The sequence below is a fragment of the Nanorana parkeri genome, unplaced genomic scaffold (genome assembly GCF_000935625.1).
Source record: "Nanorana parkeri isolate BGI_ZX_2015 unplaced genomic scaffold, ASM93562v1 scaffold529, whole genome shotgun sequence".
NCBI lineage: Eukaryota > Metazoa > Chordata > Amphibia > Anura > Dicroglossidae > Nanorana > Nanorana parkeri.
The window spans coordinates 111,363-134,257 of NW_017306797.1; the positions used below are offsets into that span (position 1 = coordinate 111,363).

Genomic DNA, 22,895 nt, shown 5'->3' on the forward strand with positions numbered 1-22,895 from the left:
TAGGCCTTAATAATCTGAAACTGTAGGGCATTCCTGAAACGACGGTGGGCCCTGACTTGAGGTCGATGGTACAATCTATCTTCAATATGTTTCTGGGCCGTGATCACACGACTGCCATTGAGATTGATAAAGTTCATTAGATTCAGTCTTTTCGCCTGATCCATCCAGACCCAGGCATATGCTTTGCAGAATCCACTTCTTCAATCTCAAAGAAGAAATCCTGCGTAACACCTGGGAGAGAGGTTCTGTGGAGTTTGATGGAGCGACTATCCACGTTCTCCCTGATCTCTAACGCCGTACATTATCGATGAACCCTGAGGCTGCTAGGTAACTTTGTCTCGTCTGCATGAACTCTGCGTGTGATTCCCTTGACCTGTCTTCTTATGGGCATTGTGATGGTGGCGGGGCCTCACTCTTAGGTCGCCTACAGTTCTCACCTGTGTGGGTATGTTGACTTCCAGCTTGTATCACATGCCTCCTCCACCGTCCATGGCCTGGCACTGCAATCCACGGTGGGTGGAGGGCCGGGTGCTTCATTTCGTGGATCTCTTGTTTCCTGGATACCAAACGGTGCTGTTTCCCGCCATCTTGCTGGGACATGTTTGGATAGAGGAGCTGAGGGGTGTGCACGCCTTAATGTTTGTTGGGTTTGATAATTCATGGGTTGTTCTGTTTTGCTTATGCCAGATATGTGCCTCCAATGACTGATAATTGCAAAATGTTTCCACAGCTCTTGGATTCCACAACTGATGTTTAATATATTTATCAGATCTACAGGGATGTCCGGACCTATGCCTCCAGGCTGTGGGGTGGGACGGAGGAGGTTTTAGGGGGTTTTCCCTCTCTCCTGGTCTTCCTCATGGCCTGGACGCCTTTTGTTTTACTCATACGCTTAGAGTGCTGCCTCTTCTACAGACGGTCATACATTCGGACCAAGTCGGTTTTATACCATACAGGGAGATGAAAGACAATACCACAAGAGTACTTAATGTACTCCACCTAGCCCACTCTTGGAATGTATCCTTGGCTCTGCTCTTGACGGATGCAGAAAAAGCGTTTGATCGAGTGGACTGGAGCTTCCTGAAGTCTATGTTCCGGCACTTGGGCTTTGGCACGAATATGTGCGCCTGGCTGGATGCCATCTACTCTTCCACCGACGGCGGGAATTCGGGTAAATGAAGCATTGTCCCCATCCTTACACTTGACAAACGGGACAAGGCAGGGGTGTCGGTTGTCACCTTTGATCTTTATCCTGACCCTAGAACCTTTCTGGCGTAGAATCAGAGCAAATCCCAATATCCAGGGTCTTCGTGTGGGGTCTGCCCAACAGAAGTTATCGGCGTTTGCGGGCGACCTCCTATTTTTTATCTCATCCCCCGTGACATCTTTCCAGAATCTCCTCAAGGAATTTTCTCTCTTTGGGGAAGCCTCGAACTTTAATATGAACTTCCACAAATCGGTGGCTCTCAACATCTCCCTGCCTCCACATACGATTCGGGGTCTGGGTCTGCACTCGGCTTTCCCATTTAAATAGGCAAAGGAACATATTTCCTATCTAAGTACCCTTATTACACCAAATGTTTCTGGGATCTTCGTAGCGAATTTCAAACCATTGCTGGCCAAGGTGAGGTCAGACCTCTTGAAATGGCATAATCTTACCCACACATGGTTCGGCAGGAATGCTGTGCTCAAGATGAACGTCCTTCCCAGGGTGCTGCATCGGTTCAAACACTGCCTATCTCTATCCCATCTTCCTTTCTCAGGGACCTATGACGGGAGTTTCTTAGCTTTGTCTGGGCTCATTATCCAGCTCACATGGCGCATAAACTACTTCTTGTTCCCAAATCTCTTGGTGGGATGGGAAGAATCATCTCTAGTGATCTCACAGCTAGATGATTGGAGGTTGCGCCAACTCCTCCATTTTCTGAAATCACGGGTGCCCAAGGAATGGTCACTGATTCCTTTAACAGGGATCGATCGCCACCTCCCTTATGTATAAGATCTTAATTCAGCCAGGGGAGGATTACCCCCCCCCCTCCCCCTTTGTTGGGAAATTGGAACAAGATCTGAATCTTCCCCTAACACCCGAACAAAAAAGGGACGCCATATACTTTACTCACTACGCCTCCATCTCCAGTAGAATACAGGAAAACAACTACAAAATTCTCTCCCACTGGTACAGAGTGCCTACGCTGCTACATAAAATGTTTCTGCAAACTTCTGGGGGTTGTTGGAGATGAGGGAAGGAGAAGTAAGACCTTTTACATATCTTCAGGTTGTGCCAGATTCAAAATCTGTACTGTTCAATTACACGGTAACATCTTTCACCTTATTTCCATCAATCCACAATGGGGATAATTTATCAAAACTGAAGCAAACACAATCTGGAGCAGTTTTCCATAGTAACTAATCAGCTTCTCTCTTTCATTTTTAAGCCTAACTGAACAAACTGAAGAGAGAGGTTGATTAGTTACTATGGACAACTGCTTCATATTCTGTTGGCTCCAGTTTTGATAAATTCCCCCCAATGTCTTATTGTCAGCTATCAAACATATTAACAGATTTAGATAGAGTAGGGAAGGGATAAAACCTGTCAGATTATGTTTTGTGTCCAATTGGGAAGTTTCCCTTCCTGTCCCGAAGATGTAACAGAAGGTGGCAGGAAATTTCTACAAAGTGAGGGGAATTCCTCTCTTGGACTGTTGTCACCAGGTCAAGTGTCTCCATTGAAAGATTTTCCCTCATTTCTTGTTCTGGTGACATCTCTAAATTGTTCAGTTTTTTCATCACTTTCTGACCAGAACACTTAAAACAGAACTCCAGGTAGGCATTTGATTAACCCTTGCAGTGACTATCTGATCTTAAATAGATGTTCTAATCCCTCTCCACTCTATCCAAAACTAAAAAAAAGTTTTGGCATCAGCTGTACCTTAAGGCGTCATTCACAATAGGTGTGATTTAGATGGTTTTATGTGCATTTAAAAAGCTTTTGTAAATGCATATATATGCATCTAATGAATTCCAATGGGTATATTCACACCTTGCATCTAGATGCTTTTTTCTGTGGTTGGTTTATCTGCGTTTTCAAGTCAGATGCATCTAGGAATTGATTTCAACTTCTTAGTGCATCAAAACACATGCAAACACGTTGGATGTGGTACCAGATGCATGTAATCGCTTGTAAACACGTCAACGCGCATAATTTCATGAGTCTAGAATCATAAACACAGCATCTTGCCTGACAGATTTTCCTTTGCAGATAAAAGACAAAAACACAAGTGGCAAATGTAAATGAAGCCTAAATTAGTGTATTTTGTTTTTTGCCTCAAGTTCAGCTTAAATGCCTTATCAATGTGTTATGTAGAGGAGGGACATCTTGATATACGGGTCAATACCTGATTATTATTATTGGGTTTACATTATTGTGTAATATATACAGCCAATGTACTATAAGTGTTTCGAAACGAAATGAAGAATTAAACATGCCATTTGTGATAAGGAAAAGAACTACTGCATAAATGTATATGACAGTGCTAATATCTCTTCATCAGGACCTGTATGCGCTGGAAGTACCAGCTGAATTAGCTGCTCTATTGAATTCAGCACAAGGTAAGGGTGTGGTATTTTTTGTTTCTAGCGGACTTAGGACTTATGTTGGTGCAAATTGGGCAAGAGCAGCATGTTTTTAAATGCATTCAGCACGCATGTGAGATACTTACTGCACAAAACTTACAGTGGCTGGTGTGCGGTGCACAACCCAGTGGCGTTGCGCCAATCCCGGCACATCACACTATGTACTCCTTTTGGGGTTTTTTTTGCATAATTTTATTGAAATGTCACAAGTGACATTTCATTATGTTCTACCGGCACAGCGGGGTGCATGGTGGTTGTTCTGTGTCTCATCCCCACTGCTCTGATAAAAAGTGCAGCATGCCATACTTTTGTTTTAGCACACAATGCAGTGTTGTGACTTGTGTCTATCTGTGACGAGGCAAACTGCCTTGCCTTGCATTGGGGCTGCGCTGAAAATAACAGCCAGCGTAACCCCAACACATGTGGTGTGAAAAAGCTCTAAGATGCTTCTGAGATCCTTCACAAAGGGATTCTGACCTAATTCTGAGCCGTTTCCGAGCTGTTTCCAAATTGTATCAAGCCACTTTTGCATTCCTGTTGACTTGTCTAATAGAGGTACAGGTTGGTGCATTTTTACATAAGTGAATGTCTTATGTAATAACACAAGCACAAGTACTTTGACAGATTACTAGATGGGGTTGGGCACGACCCCGTTGTCATGGTGCACACTGTTTATACTAGGTGTTATAACAGAATGAGCAGAAAACATTATATAAATGTTATCAAACAACAATTGCTAGACAGCTTGCAAGCAGTGTTGTATCTTACATTTAATTGTTTAATTTGTTTAAATTACAAGTTGTTTAATTGTGCATGCTTGTGCTGTGGGAACAAGAGAATATTGTCTAAAAATCTACATCCAGGACAGTATATATACGGTATGTATATATATCTAAAATTGTGTACTATTGTGTAATGCCTTTCTGGAGCTTGTGTGTTGTATACCATTGGACTAAGTCATTATGATTTTACATGCTTGTACCCCACAGTGAAGTACTATGCCCAAGGCACAGGTATCACAGAGGTGCCTCCACCACAGGTCAAGGCTCAGACCATCCTTTCGCTTTCTCCTGACATAAACAACTATCCATTATCCATCTTTATTCGCTCCTATTTTAGGGTAAGTTTTCTGGTATAATGTTTTTGCTTATTCTTGTTAATTTACCATTTCATGTCTGCAATAATTAATACCATATTGTTTAAACAGCTATGGGGCATATTTATAAAGCAGTCAATCTGACATTCAGGGCCCATTTACACCATAGGGGTCTATTCACGAAGCTGCCGAAGGATCTAGCCGCAGCTTCGGCCTCTGCTGAGCCGTGCTGAAAGCCGAAGCTTGCCGAGCGGCCGGCCATTGGCCGGCCGACAGCCTGCTTCCGACAGCTGGGCGAAGCCAGCCGTGATCTTACGGCTGGCTCCGGCCACTTGCAGAGAGATCAGCGTCCCTGGTTACCTGCTAACTGTATGCCCTTTCCTACCACACTGAACCTTCACCATTTCTTGTTGCTTTGTCATTGTGCATATATAAAGATAGTTAAATTGATACTAACGTCAAAAGGTGTTTAAGCTATTTCAAATGCTGACTAAATCACTTACAATGGATTCTGCTCCTTGATGTTTTAAAGTTTTACTTTCCTGCAATAAAAGGTGGTCCCTTTAGCACTGGTCCTGATATCCTGTTTTAGAGTGGCTCCTTTCCTTTGCAGGGTCCTATGGAGCCACCCTTGTGTGTGCTGGTAAGCTGTGCGTGTCTCCACAAGCACACAGACACAGCAAGGAAGGGCACTTCCCGTCTCCCTGCTCCCCTCTCCTTCCTCCTTCTTTATCTAAGCTAGTAGATGGACAGCTGCTGGAGACAGCTCTGTCCTTTGTGACTTTGCACTGCACATGAAGTTCAGGGAAGTGGAGCTGAGAGAGTTGGAGCTGTTTGAAAAGTTGAATACTGTAAGTGCTTGGGCAATAATTTAATGAAATACTTTGCTGTGCAACATATATTTGTCTGATCTGGACTGATTATTGAAAAAACATTTGAGAGTTTAATACAACTTGAATTCCCTATGTTTCCAAATATTTGCCTTCCCAGGATTCTGTTCTTCCACCCTTGGGGCAGCCCCTGCAGGATCCCCTTACTCGTTTATCACAGAATGATCATGGAGTTGCTCTGGAATTGTACAAACTGGTAAGAAATTATTTAATTTCTCTGTTGTTTATGGTATAATATCTGATGAGATACTTAAATGTATCTGTGCTTGTGACAGGCCCTGCGGTTCACGGGTAGCACTACAATGCAGCCTTGGCAGCAAAGAATTATTGGTAACTTCATTGTGGAACGCTGCCTAAGACAGCCATCACTTAAAGATGAACTTCTTTGTCAAGCAGCAAGTCTGACAGTGCAGAACAGCGATGAGGTACAGAGCCAGAGGGCATGGCTACTCCTTTCTACTCTGCTCAGCTGTATCATCCCTTCACCTACTCTGGAGAAGCCACTGCTGAAGTATGTCATTTGATTGAGAAATGTAAAACAATGTGTTGGTTCTGATTTGTCCACGTTCTTTAATACACTATATCTCTGGTGTAGGTATGTCTCCGATCAAGGCTTTGAAAGTTATAGGGCCATATGCCAGAGCAAAATCCTTCGTGCCAAGCAGAACAACCTTGGCGTGTTTCGCTCGCATGCTCCTACTTTGTTGGAATGGACCGCTAATGAGAGAAAAGGAAAGATGATCGTGGATGTGTTTACCTTTAATGGTGAGGTGGCAAGTTCTCTCTGCATTTACTTTCTATATGACTATATACCCTTAGAGTGTCCTTTGTTGCCTTTTCTATGTGTAAAACACTTACTGCAAAACAAGAGAATAAAGGTGGAGCCTTGTGGTATGACTTACTTTTAATGTCTCTCTGGGACTCTAATAGATCTCCTTCTAGTTCCTGACTGTTTCTTTTCACCTTGGAGTCTCACCCTTCTTTCTACGAAAGGTGCTTCCTAGGCGTTCCTAAATCTTTGTTGTAACTTCAATTACATTCAGTAATTTACAAATTCTAGTAGGAAAATTAAGCCTCCTTTTAATCACTGGGAGTATAACAAGAGACCTTATATAAGAGAGCAGACATGGCAAAGCCGCAGCAATCTCACCACTGATGTTCTGGAGAGACATAAGAAATAAAAAACTGAAATAATTTTTTTTGGCAAAACAGACCTTTTAATCTATTGTTTGTCAACATTATGATTCAATGTGGTATCCACTTATAACAGCCAGTGTTCAACACAACACTCCTACCATGGCTCCTTTGATTGTATCAAGAAAAAGTGCAGCTGTCAAAGCTGTCCTTTATAGCCCATGAAGATATGCTATTAAGCTGAGAGCATTAAGAGGTGTATGATGAGATTGCAAACATCAGTGGGTAAAATAGGAAACTTAATTCAAATTGTATTTTTCCATGTTTTTTATCACAGAGGAAAAATATTCTACAGAAGTGGATTCATGGACAACCGGAGAACAACTAGCAAGCTGGCTTCTGCAGTCCAGGTAACCTTATTATTGATATATGTTGCAGTTGTTTATATTGTCTTTCTATGCCTCACCTGCGACACTTATAAAAATATACATCCACCTTGGATGTCAGACCTAACTTGGTGCAGCTCTTGACTTAATTTACTTATTCACTTCTATACTTATCTATTTTCTTTTAATGAAGAGGTTCTGGGGAAAATCCTCGTGGCTGGTCTGTCTCCATTCTGGACGGTGATCAGTGGTTTGATCTCTCAGGAGATGACTTTTTGCTGGATGTAATTGCTGAGATAGAAGATGGTGCTCCTCCTCAGGCTTTTCAAACATCTGAATACCCTTTTGGAGATGCAGGAGGCATCCCTGAACCTCCACTAGACTATGCTCCAATACTTCCACCAGGACACCCATCTTTCCCAGCACCTGACTTTCCTCCTGATCCTCCACAACTCCAAGCACCAAGAGCTCCACCTCTCCCTCCACCTTTTCCTTCATCTTTTGAAAGGTGAGTAATTTTATGTTCTAATACAGGAATATGCTTACTATCATTTTCTGCCTATTGGCAGTGATTACTTCTCATAATGTTGATAACTATGCTTAGATTTGTTGACAAATGAAATATGAAAGCCTAATGGTGCTAATGATGGTAAATATAAAGCACTCATTAGTTGTGCGCTTATTCCAAAAAAAAAATGTAACACATTTTTAAACACTGCTAGTACATATTCCCCCCACAGCTCCCACACCAGAAATCAAGCTTCATATGAATGCCAGTACTGGGAGCTCAGTTTTAAGTAGCAGCAGTTTAAGAAAACCTGCTCATTGACTGGATTTAAAAAGTCTACGTTTTGCTTAAAATACAGTTAAAGACTCCTGTATGACTGTCTAAATAAGTCCCAAATCCAGTTACTATGTGATACACACCCTATAAAGTAAACTGAACATTTATTTTACCATCTCTAACTGAGTCAAATCCTTCTTTTATTTGTGTTTCACATGCTCCCTGACATTGCAGCTAACAGTGGAATGGTTTCACCAGCAGAGGCAGTTTTGTCAATTCAGAAATCAGTGGGCTAGGTGTGGTCAGGTGTTCATTGACAAGCTACAGGCTTGTCAATCAGCATCAACAGCTTGTTTGAGACTCTCATTGTATCACTCAGGCTCCACACACTTTGGCCTATAGGCCACATCAGGAACACACAATTACTTAGTTATGAGAAGCTCCTTTGCATCAGTGGTTCCTGGCCCAATCTGTCAGGGGCCCGCCGAACACCTGCCCAAAGTCACCAGGGTCTCAGGTTGCAGGACACGTGGTCACACCAAGGGATTCATCTCTCCACCACCCTGTTAGCCAGTCCACCTTCACCAGGTCATCACCAAGCCACTCTCGTGTAGGGTTGCCACCTTTTCTTCAAGCGAAACCCGAACACTCTATCGACGTTTGGATATTTTTTTGGGAGAATAGGTCGTAGCTTATTTATATGTAAATAGTGACGCCCATTCATATGTAAATATCACAGTTGAGACTATTTTCGGTGCGGGGCCAGTAGCCCCAGCTTAATTTTGGTTGCCCATGTCTGCTTGACATCTTGTGTCTGGGTTTCTGCTGCCATGAAATCCGGACACAGTATTCAAAACCCGGACTGTCCGGGTGAATCCTGGATAGGTGGCAACCCTACTCTCGTGTCTTTACTCCCCCAGGTATAAGCTTACCCTTGAGTCCATATTCTTCTTCTACTCCACTGTACTGAAGGAAACTTGCATTATAACAAGCTCTAGGCAAACATTATTCCATCTTTATGCCTGCCCAAGTCCAGATCTAGTCTGCCCACTCGGGAGAGACAATTGGCTTTCCCTCCAAAGTGGAAGCCATGAGGTAGAATTCACTATCTCCTCATAACTCCACTTCCTGAACTCACCCCAGGCTACATTCTCTGTGTCCACCTAAGCTACACCCCTGTCTTTCCCTGCAGAAGGTGGAGGCCCTGTCTACTTCTAGCAGGCCTTACGCCTGCTAGAAGGGAATTACAGAACTTCTCTGAATTTAAAAAGTAGTGCAGCATTGTTTCCACCCCATCACAGCAAGCTTCATTAGGTGGAATTAACTGGCAGGCCCGACAGGTATTTTTGGTACTTTGCAGAGGGACTAAGAGAATACTGTAAGTGCAGTGTGTTGTGTTTCTTCATAGAAAACACTGGGCGCCACAACACTTCCTGTTACCATGACATCCAGTGCTTGGTCTGACATTAGTGCTTGGGCTGTCATAGACATGGCCACTGGTAACAGCATGAAGTTGTGAAGATATTCAAGCTGGGATAGAGAGTGCACAGTGCCCAGTCAATACTTCCCCAGTGAATTGATTGCCATTTTGGTATAATCACTACAGTGATGTCTCTACATCATTTTTTTTTTCTACCTCTAGCCAGCACTGTGTCTGGAGTAGTAGGTGAGATGTGTCACATGACCTAAATATTTGCATATTAATAAAGGGACAAACATATATTTATTTGGTCTATCATGTGTATACTGTACATCTATATATGCTGTTAGGGGGAATTGAAGAAATTTATAGCAATCGGGATAATATAATATTCAGAACAGGTTGCAGAGTGCAGCGGTCAGAAGAATGTAAAGTACAGCACAGCTTTTAGGGTGCAGCAGTCAGGAGTATGTAACATAAAATACAGCTTAAATGTTGCAGCAGTCAGAAATATGTAAGGTACAGTGCAACTTACAGAATTCAGCAACGAGGAGTATTTAATGTGCAGCACTGTTTACAAAGTTCAGTGGTCTAGAGTATGTCTGGAATAAGTATAAATGTAGAGAGCCTTACACTATTAGTGGTTCAGTGATATGAAGGCAATATATGGTCTACACTGAAATGGCCAGGCTGCCTTGTTTGGACTGTCCTACAAGCATCTAGTCCCCTCCCCTACTAGACCTCTATATAACTAGAGATCACGGGTGCTCTTTTGCAAAATTGAACCAAAGTGAAATAGTGCAGCACCTGTCATTCCTCATCCATAATAACAATCATCTTTACCAATAGTGGCAAGTACCTATCTTGCCAACTATTCATACCTTCTTCTTATTGATGCTCTGTGGTAACCTAGGCATCCCTTCCTTTTTCACCCCTTTATGTTGATAGTCGGTGGTAGAATCACCTGTTACATTGGTAGCCACGTAAATGCCACTTTTATATTGGTGGTAAGTATACTGTCCCTTTTACATTGGTTGTCGGTAAATAAATGTCCCCTTACATTGGTGGTCAGTGGACAGTAAAAGTTAAGGTTAACACCATGTCTCTAGCCTCCCTATTGGTCATAAGGAATACCTATCACATTAAAGAACCAATAGTCAGGTTCAGGAGTTGGAAGGAAGCTGGCCCGAGCTAGAGTTAGACAAGAAAAGAGGAGATTTGGGGCCATTTCAGCTATCTGTACTAAACATTTTGATGTAGTTTACACCGAAGGCCACCTCTGTCAAAGCATGCCAGCAATGCAGTAATGAAACTTTTAGATCATCATGCCAGGCACCTAGCAAATTTAAAAGAGTTATGAAATGGCTGCCATTATATTTGCCTCCATATTTTCCCTTAAGAAAATTGAATTCACATTGACAGAAAGAGGACAAGAGTGGGGAAAAAAGAGGGTAGGGGACACTGTATGTTTTTATCTACTTAAGCTGTAAACTGTAGGTCTTTATCTGATGTATTACAATCGCAAGGTTTTTTAAATTCATTTGACAGTTTATTTATTTACCTCTTTTATGTAAGGATTCACAGGAGAAATGTGTCCTTGTAAACATCAATCCTACCAACTATTTTGCCATGGAGTTTATTATTTTGTTTTATTTACAGCCCTAATTCTTCAATCCCCCCACCTCCGCCCATACTGGCCCCTCCTCTATCATCTGGAATAATGGATCCAGGTGTAGATGAAATGTATTCAGTGAACACTAGAGGAGGTATGTTTCTTATACTTGTGTATATATGTAAAGAGGATGGGTCGTACTTTAAAGGGAACTGTGAGGTATTGTTAGTGAATAAAATGTACCTAAAAGTATCTTTTTGTGTTGCTTATCTGCAAGGGTTAACCTATTCTTCTCTATTCTTTTGCTCAGTTGTCCTCTGTGTCCAAAATGTGCACATCACAATCCTTGAAAGAATTGCTTTTCCCTAAAGTGAATCTGTTCCCAGACTAGGGTCATTAAACTATTTATACAGTATATTTTTTAACAAACAGTAAAAGAGCTTTAAAACAAGCTATCACTAAAATTTTTTGTAAAGTTATTCATTTTCAAAGTTCCCTTAAATATCACAACAAAGACTCTAAAGTCAGGATTCAGTTGGTTTTTATTAATTCATGTTTATCAATAAATATTAATTCATGTTTATAGGTACGGAGATGAATGAGGATTGTTTGAAAGTGCTTTTATTGCTTGATCAGAACATATACTCTGAAATACTATGGTGTGCATGATGTGATAATAAACAGAACTAGTCCAGACCAATATAACTAACTAATACTAGCTGTACCATGACCTGAATAAATGACAACCTTCATAAACATGCTAGCAGGCAGGTATTTATTGCAGACGAGATTCTATATATCTCTTCTGCAATAAAAACTCATTTTCTGCATGCCAGCAATCTTTCTTCTGAATAAACACCAGGCAGTATGCGAAAAGCTCCTTGTAAATTCTTAGCATGCCTTGGGTGCTGGTATGAATTAAATCCCCCTGTGCATTCATGGGATCCCGGGCCAACCAATCAAAATGGCCAAAGGCGCTGAACCCGGGAAATGACCAGGCAAAACTGTCAGCGAGTGACCAGGGAGACTGTAGATGTTACATCGCTGAAGGGGGGCACTTTGGCAGATAGTCTGCCATAATGTGCAAATATGCTGTGTATATTCGCACATTGTCTCAACATAGTCTCATTGTTTCTTTGTTTACAGCGCCCAACAGAATGGAGAATTACCTAGACCAGCTTTTTAATCCAATGTTATCATCACCAACTGTGAGTACCACCTGCATCATTGTTTCTCACTTTACCCTTAAAGTGTATTTTGATGGTGGCTACCCTAGGCCTCAACCTGCACAGATATTTTCAGCTTGTGGGACTACAATCTAAGGCCAGCAGACTAAGAGTGCTCATTAGTGATTAGTTAATTCCACAGTTAACCCTTTACACACACACACAAACAATAACAGACACCACGTGTTTTAACAGAAACACACACCGTTCCCAGCAAATGCTGTGACTCTTATGATCTTAGGCAATGCCTGCGATGCTCACTGTCCCTCCAGACAGGAATTGTCATGTACCTTTCAGAACCTTGCAACTCCGGTCCCAAAACCCCTGAGTAGCAGAACAGGAGAGTCAGTGCGCAGAAGGGCATGAGTGCTGGAAGACTGCAGGCTGAAGTGCTGGTACTGATGACAATCTTCATGAAGAATGCAATGCAGGAGATGCGCGTCTGGAATGCAGTGTAGGCAGGATCAAGGTCAGGTGCAAGCCGAGCCAAACCATGCAAATTATGAGGTACCAGACAGCAGGCGGAATCGTAGTCGAAGGACAGGCCGGGGTCAGAGCCGTGCGGACAAGCAGTACAAGAACAGCAGACAAAGAGTGGAGTCAGGAACACAGAAGATCAGCAGAATGGTCAAGAGGAGCCGGGTCGGTAACTGGAAGCACAGGTCAGGATACAGGATCTCAGTAGCGAGTAGCTGAAGATCACTCAGCACTGAGCATCAGGGAGTCACAGTTTAAATAGCCCGTCTGGCACCAGAATCTGTAGCATACGCGTGCTTCTATGCAGAGATGCACACCCAGGCCTGGCTCTGTGGGCCATACCATGCACAGATGCTCATGCAGCACCACTGGCAAAGGCTTCTTGACAGGAATATAACAGTTTTTACAACTTGGTAGTGCTCCTCAAAGAGACAAGGATTCTTTCAATTCTTACTCAGCGCAGAGAGATAAAGCTTAACGATTTTTAAATATTATTTCATAAAGAACAAGAAAAACGGTGTAGAAAAATATTCAGAAAAGATATTACAGAAAAGAGAAAAATAATACAACAGAAAAAAAGGGCATAAGAACGAAATTACTTAGTAAAGTCCTGGATTCTTTGGGTTCCAGCACTTCAATTCAGTCAATGAAGCATAAATTGGATCCAAGGTTGGCTCTCTAGAAATAAGTCTCTTGAAAGATTTTCTTTTCTTGATGGTAAAAGAGAGCTCCTGTTGCTTTGTGCAGCAGCTTTTTGTGGGCCATCTAGATGGCGTTACTGAGCCAGCTTCTCCCCAATAAAAAAAAAACCAAGGTCATAAGACAGGGGGGCTGACGTGCTTTATGATATTGCGCTCCTAAAATATCAGCTTCCAAAATGTAGCCATATTTTTGTTTTTTTCGCATGCTGCAGTGTGATAACCCATAGATTATCTGGTAACCCATAGATGGTGGTTTTATAGACACCATAATTGACATACCTCAGGTATATGGCTTCCTTAGAAGAGGTAATGTGTGCTTTTGGCCTCTGTACCTCATAAGACAAGGGGCATGGCAACCATGATCATGGGGAACAAAAGTAGCCACCCTCCAGAAGGAAGGACGGTGTCAGCACCAATTCAGAGATGATTTGTGGATCTACAGCTGAGTGATACACAAATAAGATACATTTTTGTTAATAGCTAAGGTACATGAATGCATTTTTAAAGGAGAACTATGGGGTTAAGGCTTTTCCCCATAGTCCTTAGGGTAACGGGAGAACACAAACTAGCGTCCTCCCGTCACCCTAGGCTCAGTATACCGCGAGCTGTAGCTCGCGGTATACTGAGACGCCGCAGTATACGGCGAGCTGCTGCTCGCGATATACAAAGGCCCCGTTCACATGTAGCGACTTATCTCGCGATTTCCGCCACGATATCGCGCATTTTTGCCGCGCGATATCGCGAGAAGTCGCCGGCCAATGCTATTCAATGGAGCTGTCTTAACTCCATGTCACGCGTCGCTCGTCGCGGTCGCAAGTCGCTTCTAGCGGACCCTTTTTTCGGTGGATTTTGCGCGATTTTGCTTTTTTTCTATGGAGCCCGACTGAGAAGGTCGCGCTACCGTCGCTGGATCGTCGCTGGAACGTCGCCCCGAAAGTCGCGCTAACCCGGCCGCTGCAAAGGTATGTCGCTACATGTGAGCGGGGTCTCAGAAGCCGCAGCTGAAGCGGATCCCGACAATTGTGTCTGGATCCGCCCAGCTGCTTGACTGACAGCTGGCTCTGCCTACCTAGAGGCAGAGCCAGCTGTACCCTCCCCCGTCCGTTCCGCCAGTCAGCGCTGGTGGATCGGAGTGAGGAGGGGGGAATCCAGCTCCTCCGCTGTCACGGCAGAGAGCCGTGACAGGATCGAGAGGTGAGCGAACGCCAGTATGTGTTCGCTCACCTCCCGATCTACTGAGCCGACCTGTGACAGTCTCATTGTCACAGGTCGGCTAGAACTATGAGGTGAGTGAAAAGCACTCACCTCATAGTTCTGCTTTAATATTTCACTCCTGAGTTTAGTGTTACTTTGACTTTTTCAACAATTTTAACTACAGTAGCTCTCCTATTGAATTACACTACATGAGCCAGCCTTCAATCCCCAGATGCATCATTGAGCCTTGGCCACCCATAACCCTGTCAATGGTTCACCGGTTTTTCTTCCGTGGAAACCCTTTTGGTAGGTCCTAACCACTGCAGACCGGGAACATCCCACAATAGCTGCAGTCGTCTAGCCATCACAATTTGGCCCTTGTCAAAGTCGTTCTTTAGCGCTTGCCCATTTTTTCTCCTTCTAAAGGTGCCCATACACTTTACAACCCTCGCAAGACTTTTGTCTTGCGAGGGTTGTAAAGTAATTAAAAAAACATACGATCTGCCCATCTTGGAGAGGCAGATCATACCTGCGATCATCGCAAGCCCGCCCCCCTGAGGGGCGGGCTTCCGATGGCTGCAATGCTGAACGGGCAGTGCCGGCCCGTTCGGCAGTGATCTCTCGATCATGTTAAAAACCAGCCGAAAATCGTACGATTCTCGGCTGGTTTTCCAACATGCTCGATATACAAAAGTAATACGACCGTACATTAGAAGCGGTTGCACGCCTTTCATACACTGCACAATTCTCGTACGATCGCGGGGTTTCCCGCGATACTCGTACGAGAATTGTGCAGTGTATGGGCACCTTAACACATCCACTTCAGGGACAAAATGTTGACTTGCTGCTTAATGTAGCCCACCCACTTCCAGGTGCCATTGTAATGAGATAATCAATGTTTTTCACTTTACCTCTCAGTGGTACTAATGTTATCTCTGATTAGTGCATATCGTGTTTGTATTCACCAAAATGTTTTAAATAATTAACTATTTAATTAATATTGTCTGACAAAAAAAAACTTGCAACTGCCGTTATTTATTCTCCAGGGTCTCGGCTTTTAGAAAATATGTAATTTTGTGGATGGATTAAAGGGTTTCTAAACCCTCAAGTTTTTTTGCATATATCTACTGCTAGCAAGCAGTAGATATATGCAAAAAGTTTTGTTTTTTTTTAAATGCTTTTGAAGCGGTTTAAACTAACTTGTGTCTTCCCCGCGCGCTCCCGTCCGAAAATCTGAAAATTCTCGGGCGGCCGCAAAACATCTTTGGGCGGCCGCATGCGCAGTTCGGATTTTCGGCCGGGAGACGAGGAGAGACACAAGGTATGTCTATGGACACATGCACCCGCATGCAGACACCGTGGGAAAGGAAGTACCAGCAAGGACAGAGGAGTCAGCGCTGGATCAGAGACCCGCAGCAGCGCTGGAGAGAAGGCTGAAAACTAAAGGAAAGAAGAAGAAGAAGATCGGAATAATAGACATCATTTAAGGTAAGTGCTTTAATTAACATTGGGGGGAGGGAAAAAACTGTTTGCCTTTAATGTCACTTTAAGCAGTTTTCAATCCTAAAATGTGTGTACAAAATGCAAAAAAAGTCTCCGGCAGTGAAAGCGTTAAACTTTTATCTTTAACACCTGTCCCTTGCAGGATTTAAACCAGACTAATAACCTGAACTGGCGCATGAAGGGAGGTGGCGGCATCGGGCCTACAAGACAAAATGCATTTTCCTCTCAAGGTCAGTGCTGAGGATAAAACTAATGCAGAGGCATTATAAAAAACATAAGGCTACATCTTATGTGCTATAAGTGTTCTAATTAAATGCCATTTGTGTTAAATATTCCCTGAAATATAATGTTTGTTGTGAATGTGGATGGGGTGCCAGCCCCCCCCCCCCATTTTCTACCCTTTTCTGCTTGTCATTGCCTCTGATCTTGCTTGCTGCTATCCCGCTGCTATCTCTGCAGCCCCCTTTCCTCCTTTCTTGCCTGTTGAGCCTAATTCTTCTTGCTGTACTTTCAGTGAACCACCTTCTGCCCTTTTAATTCTCCTTGGCTCTCTTATGATAGAGACAAGCTCCAGGCCTAGCACCCTGAGTTTGACATCACCACTTGGTGAGTTAGTGATTAGTTAATTCTTAGTTAATTGGAACAAGCATGCATATAACAAGTGTTCAGGTAACGATGACAGCCTTGTACCCAGTTGCTCAGAAAAAAAGTCAGCAATGGCAGCGTCTATGTTTCTATATGATCAATTCCTATTTGATCCCAGTACTCAAACTGATGTTGATTTTAAATAATTTAGTTTTTGTAAACACAATTCATAAAAACTAGAGCAGACAAAATCTGGAGCAGATGCCCATGGCATCCAATTAGCTTTTTTGTTTCATTTTCAAAGCGTAATTGAACAAACTGAAGAGAGAAGCTGATTGAGTGCCATGGGCAACTGCTCCATATTCTGTCTGCTTCAGTTTTTGTGAATTCCAAATGACAACAACTTAACAACATCTTAACAAATGACACTAGAAAGCTGCTAACTCACTCTCTTGTCATCTTTCATCTTGACTATTGTAACTCCCTTCATGTGGCCTACCCCCACACAAGCTATTCCTCCCTTTAGTCTATTATGAATGCTGCTGCCAGACTCTTCCACCTCACCAACCGCTCAGTGGCCGCCACCCCTCTCTGCCAATCCCTCCAGTGGCTTCCAATTGAACAACGCATACAATTTAAAATACTAACAACAAAATACAATAAGCCATCCACAACTTTGCCCCCCGACTACATTTCCAACATCATCTCAAAATGTCATCCAAACCGTCCCCTCCGCTACTTCCAAGCAGATTCTGAAGGCTGGAATCACAGATAGATGTCTGTGAAAGATGCTGACTTGTTTTCCAAGGTGCAGATTCCAGGCATGTCTTCTGAATCCTGCTTTTGTTGTCTAGTGACATACTGATCAGGAACAAGAATGCAGCTAATCATGTCTGAGGCCAAAGTGAAGAAGGGTTATAACTTCAGTCATGTTAATTGGAGGAGGAAGCAAGGAAGGCAAAATATAATAAAATTCAGCTTTAATGTTTAACAAGGTTATAAAAGCAGAAAAGGCCTAGGTGGGGATGGTCACAAGTGGATTACAACATAGACTCAGCCACACCCGATCTTATCTTTCAGAAAATAACCAATAATTCAGTTATGTAGAAGTAAACAGCCATATTCCTTCTTTGTTTTTCCTTTTTCTTTCTTTCTCTTCATAATTCTTATTTCTAAGCTGAAAACACAAAACTGTCATTTATAATATAGTGGATAGAGCACTCAAACAAGTAAGTAAAGCAACCGATCAAATTCGACTGTCAGCACTTTAGCATTGTACACAAATAAAAAGGTGATTCTAGATAGTTTGCCGAGGTTTAATGTACCTTCCATGAGGCACCCTTCACTATTCAATAACAGTTACAGCTGGGGTTTTCAGCCACTAATTTGGTTTAAGGACAAGTCCAATGTAAACCTTTTCTTTTAGTATGGCCAGGGTTAGATAAACCTTTCTCAACCTGCTGTGGCACCCTGGTGTGCCTTCTGCCTTCCTCATGGGTGCCTCAAAATTTCGTGGTAGTGGGACTGTAATGTAAAGGGGGGAATGAAGTCTGAAGTGAAGGGGGAACTATGATATGAAAGGAAGAGACTCTTTTTGTCTTCCAGTTATACAGTTCCCTTGGCTGAAGTGGTGCAGCACCCCTAGCAATCCCGCATATGCATTCCTCAGTTTTATGATCTGTTTTTGGCGCTTTAGTTTTGTTTGCTTAGAATATGAAGAGGAGTTCAGAGGTGAGCAGTGTAGGAAGAGGGATGCAGGGGGTACAGAGGTGAGCAAAAAAGGAAGAGGGGTGCAGTGGTGAGCAAAGTAGGAACAGGGATGCAGAGGTGAGCAGAATAGGAACAGGGATGCAGGGGGTGCAGAGGTGAGCAGAATAGGAAGTGGGGTGCTGGGGTTGCAGTGATGGGCAGAATAGGAAGAGGGGTGCAGAGGTGGGCAGAGTAGGAACAGGGATGCAGGGGGTGCAGAGGTGAGCAGAATAGGAAGAGGGGTGCAGGGGGTGCAGAGGTGAGCATAATAGTAAGAAAGGTACAAGGGGTATAGAGGTGAGCAGTGTCGAAAGAGGAATGCAGGGGACGCACAGGTGAGCAGCACTGAAAGGGGGTGCAGAGGTGAGCAAAGTAAGAAGAGGGATGCAGGGGGTGCAGAGGTGAGCAGTGTAGAAACAGGGATGGGGGGGGTGGGCAGAGGTGAGCAGTTTTAAAAGAAGGTAGCAGGGGTAACCATTGTTGGAAAAGGGGGCAGAGGTGTACACGGGTGCTGAAGCCTTTGCTCGTGGTGTTCTGGAAGCTGGGTGTCGGGCTGTTGGGAGACACCAGTATCAAATCTACACCTGCAGTAGTGGAACGATCACACAAAATCAAGAAGCGGCGCAGAGAACCAAGGGAGTCAGCAACAGCATGGGTGAGTGGAGGAGACCTGCACTGAAGGACACAAGTAACACTGCATGCAATGAACAGATGGGTCATCTGCCTAGTGCCTGCTTTATACTGTATGTCTATCAATCTACCTCGTAATGATAGCATATCTGTAGATAGATCAACAGACATACATGACAGGCACTAGGCAGGTGAAAAAAGTGTATGCTCATACAATAAATGTATGGGAATACATATTTTACATTTCCATGTGTTTATTATATAAATAAAAGTATGGAAATGCAGAACAGGAATTTCCATACTTTTATTGTATTCAATGGGCTGCCTTAAAGTGGAAGTAAAATGTGTTTATAAAAAAATTGCTAATGGGTAGTTTTTGATAGCAAAGACTGTGTAAGTCTCTTTTACCAAAAAAAGCTCCTACCTGCCTGTCAGCAATTTTTCTTTTTCAGTGCACATACCCAACATGCTGGAATGAAGTAACTCCCATGCACAGGAGTTGTATCATGCCAGCCAGCCAATCAAAGAACCCGAAAGAAGACTGGGAGAAGATGGCAGTGACGGAGGGGAGAGCAGACAGCAATGTAGAAGGACATTGTCTGCAAGTAAGTCAGCCATAATGTGCTAATATGCTGTGCATACTAGCACTCTTTGGCAATCACCTCCAGAGCTCTATTTTTTTAATAACCACTTCACTTCCACTTTAAGGAAGGTTTTGCAAGAAAATTACTGGGCCTTGGTCTCACTAAGGGTCTATTCCTCCTGCACATTAGAGCACGATGCAGCATCTCACTGCGCTACTTAGTCAGGTAGGGTTTAGGGGACCCCAAGATTTCTAATGGCGGCCCTGGCTGGCAAATACCGGCACTCACTAGCTGTAATAAGGACAGCTAGTACCGGTAATTGCTTTTGCTCTAACATAGCAGGAGCTGCAGTCTGCAAGTGTCATTGAGTAAATGCAAAGAATCGATGTATTGTTTCAATGTATTTACTATTCTATTCATCTGTAGATCTGATTATTATTATTATTATTACAATACAGGATTTATATAGCGCCAACAATTTGTGCAGCGCTTTACAAAATGGAGGAGACAGGACAGTTACAATACAATTTACAATACAATACAGTTTCAGTACAAGAGGGTTAGGAGGGCCCTGCTTGTTAGAGCTTACAATCTAGTAGGAGGGGCAAGTGATACAAAAGGTAATAATTGTTTAGATTGAGTTATTGGAGGAAGTAAAAGGCAGTTACGTTGAGATGAGATAGGCCTTCCTGAAGAGATGGGTTTTCAAGGATCGCCTAAAGGTGGGCAGCGTAGGAGATAGGCGGACAGAATGGGGTAAGGAGTTCCAGAGGATGGGGGACACTCTGGAGAAGTCCTGGAGGCTGCATGGGAGGAGGTAATTAGAGAGCTAGAGAGCAGGAGGTCTTGAGAGGAGCGGAGAGGACGGTTTGGGGGATATTTTGAGATTAGGTCTTTATGTAGGTTGGGGCGGAGTTGTAGATGGCTTTGTATGTTGTTGTTAGTATTTTTAATGTCATTCGTTGGGCAATTGGCAGCCAGTGGATGGATTGGCATCTGATGAAATAATGAATACAATCACATCAATTAAACAATTTAAAAAAAAAAAATGTATTCCTTTTTAACCCCTTATTAACCCTTGGTTACCCCGTTTAGCCCTAATAAACTTCTTCCCCTCCTTAGGTATTTTTTCTGCTGTTTTTTTCTTGATGTTTGTTACCCTTTTCTTTGCTTGGCATTTGTTTTGTTTGTTACTTTCCAGTGTCACATTTTATAATAAGACAATTAGCAAAATTTTAAAAAATACCCTTTTTTAATTTGCAAGTAGCTATGCTATACTTTGTTCCAGAAGCAGAATTTTAGTGTCAATTTAAACAGAGGAAATTATAGAATAAAGGTGAATGTATAATAGAGATCACAGCAGATTTCGCAAAATAAAATCATTTTTGCAAAACAATATTCCTAAAATAGTTTCCCAAAAACAATGTATGTATGTATTATTTTGTTGTCTTAATGACACAGTTAATGCCAAATAAACTGGGTCATAGCGGAAATGTAAAAATTGCTCTTGTCCTTAAGGGGTATACAGGTATGAGAGCGGTAAGGTATGAGAGGGTAAGAGACCATGCCCCCCTTCTATTAATATCAGCTTATATGTTAAACGATCTTGCATTTAATCTCTGATTATTAATACTGATCAGGCCTGAGACTCCTGCTGGGTGCTGCCATCTTGGATGTGGCAATAGCAACCCCAGACAGACTCCTTTTATATGTTAGGCTCATTTTCAAACATCACATAATTTGTCTGATAACAGGACAGAGAGGCTGACAGGAGTTTGCACACAGTAAAGCACTCAATAATGCCAGCAGTGACACCTCCTCTACTGATATTACAGTCAGTAACATGCAGCCCACAGCCTTCTGACGAGTCAGGCACGCATTTTGCAGACCGTGTGTACCTGACTTGTGGGATGTGGACTCCATAGCTGCTCCTGGTGGTGCTGGAACGCAGTAGTTCCTTTTGGCCGGCGCTCTGACAGCCTTCACTGAGCGCTGGCCAAAAGGAAGGATTAGTACGATCTGCACCAGCCAAAAGTGCAGACCCTGCTAATCACCCACTGGACCACCACGGAATGTGCCTACTCCCTGCAAAAAATGGCAGTAGGTGAGGGGGCTCTTTCTTTTATTTTATGTGTGTGTGTGGGCAGGAAGTGTGTGCGGAGTGTGGGTGGGGGGGGGCTTATTTCTGTGTGTGTGGGAAAAAAACATGCACATATAGTGACACTATACACATACTGATATGACACACACAGAAACATTGACACACATGCCGACATCACTCACAAAAATCCTAACAATACACACACACAAACAATCACAAAAAAAATTAAAAATATACTGACATTGCATACAAAGGAATCATCACAAAAGAATATACTGAAATTATAAACACACACAGACATTAACACTGGTACCATATATATTTACATTTTATGAAATTGGGCCTCCATTGGAGAAGACAATTTGTCCAGTGGCCCCCAAGTGAATTGAGTTTTGGACTCTGCTCCAGCTGGCACCTTTTGTTTACTTACATTATGGGTGCACAGAAAAAAAAATTACTGATCTTGACTGAAATCCTAACATTTGCTAACAAGTAGCTGTGCAGGCTTCTGCTGTCTGCCTACACCAATTGCGGTCCGTTCCAGAGCGGCAGCTGCTGGAATGCACAGCAATCACTCACTAAACTTCCCCATTCGTTCTGGGGAGGGAGGAGGCATGGTGGTGCTTTGAAGTCAAAGGCACCGCAGCCACGCCCCCACCAGCAGTGCGTGTGGATGCATGGCAAAACATTGCCTGGACCTGATCATGTCCAGACCAGAACAGTTTTTTCCCGGACCAAAAAAGCATCCCAATGTATCCCTATGGCATTTCTGGCCTCTGTTCAACTTCACACCAGCGCAGTCGTTCCGGCCCAGACAAAATAAATACTGCTCGTCTCATTTTATCTGGTCTGGAATGCAGGGAAACTCAACAAATGCACTATAACACGTCTGAAAGCCAATTTTAAGCTAAAAAAAACAAACAAACAAAAAAAGCCCCTGCTCTTGGGGTCAATACAGGTGTCAAATTTTGATTGCATGCAATGCATTATTTCCCTAATCATCTTCCAGGACGGCAACCTGAGACATGATTGGTTCCACCTTCTACAGGAAACACAATTAGTAAAATAGTTAAAAGCCCCTCCCCTTCCCCTCATACCTCAGTTTAGATTGTGCTTCCTACCGTCCAGGACCACGTCACGTTTGTTCTTTTCTTCCTGACCGGTTGGCCTTGAGGTCACGGATCCCCCTC

At 43.1% G+C, this 22,895-nt stretch overlaps 1 protein-coding gene across 1 annotated transcript in view; it reads left to right on the forward strand.

The window, feature by feature from the left end:
• The window catches only part of MYO15B (myosin XVB), a 59,763-nt gene that overhangs the window by 8,325 nt on the left and 28,543 nt on the right, over positions 1 to 22,895 (forward strand). The window contains exons 3-12 of the mRNA XM_018561532.1: positions 3,552 to 3,609; positions 4,623 to 4,753; positions 5,720 to 5,815; positions 5,895 to 6,130; positions 6,215 to 6,384; positions 7,091 to 7,163; positions 7,333 to 7,647; positions 11,003 to 11,109; positions 12,102 to 12,163; positions 16,199 to 16,286. Of these exons, the coding sequence (XP_018417034.1) occupies positions 3,552 to 3,609; positions 4,623 to 4,753; positions 5,720 to 5,815; positions 5,895 to 6,130; positions 6,215 to 6,384; positions 7,091 to 7,163; positions 7,333 to 7,647; positions 11,003 to 11,109; positions 12,102 to 12,163; positions 16,199 to 16,286 (1,336 nt within the window). The remainder of the gene's footprint in view (positions 1 to 3,551; positions 3,610 to 4,622; positions 4,754 to 5,719; positions 5,816 to 5,894; positions 6,131 to 6,214; positions 6,385 to 7,090; positions 7,164 to 7,332; positions 7,648 to 11,002; positions 11,110 to 12,101; positions 12,164 to 16,198; positions 16,287 to 22,895) is intronic.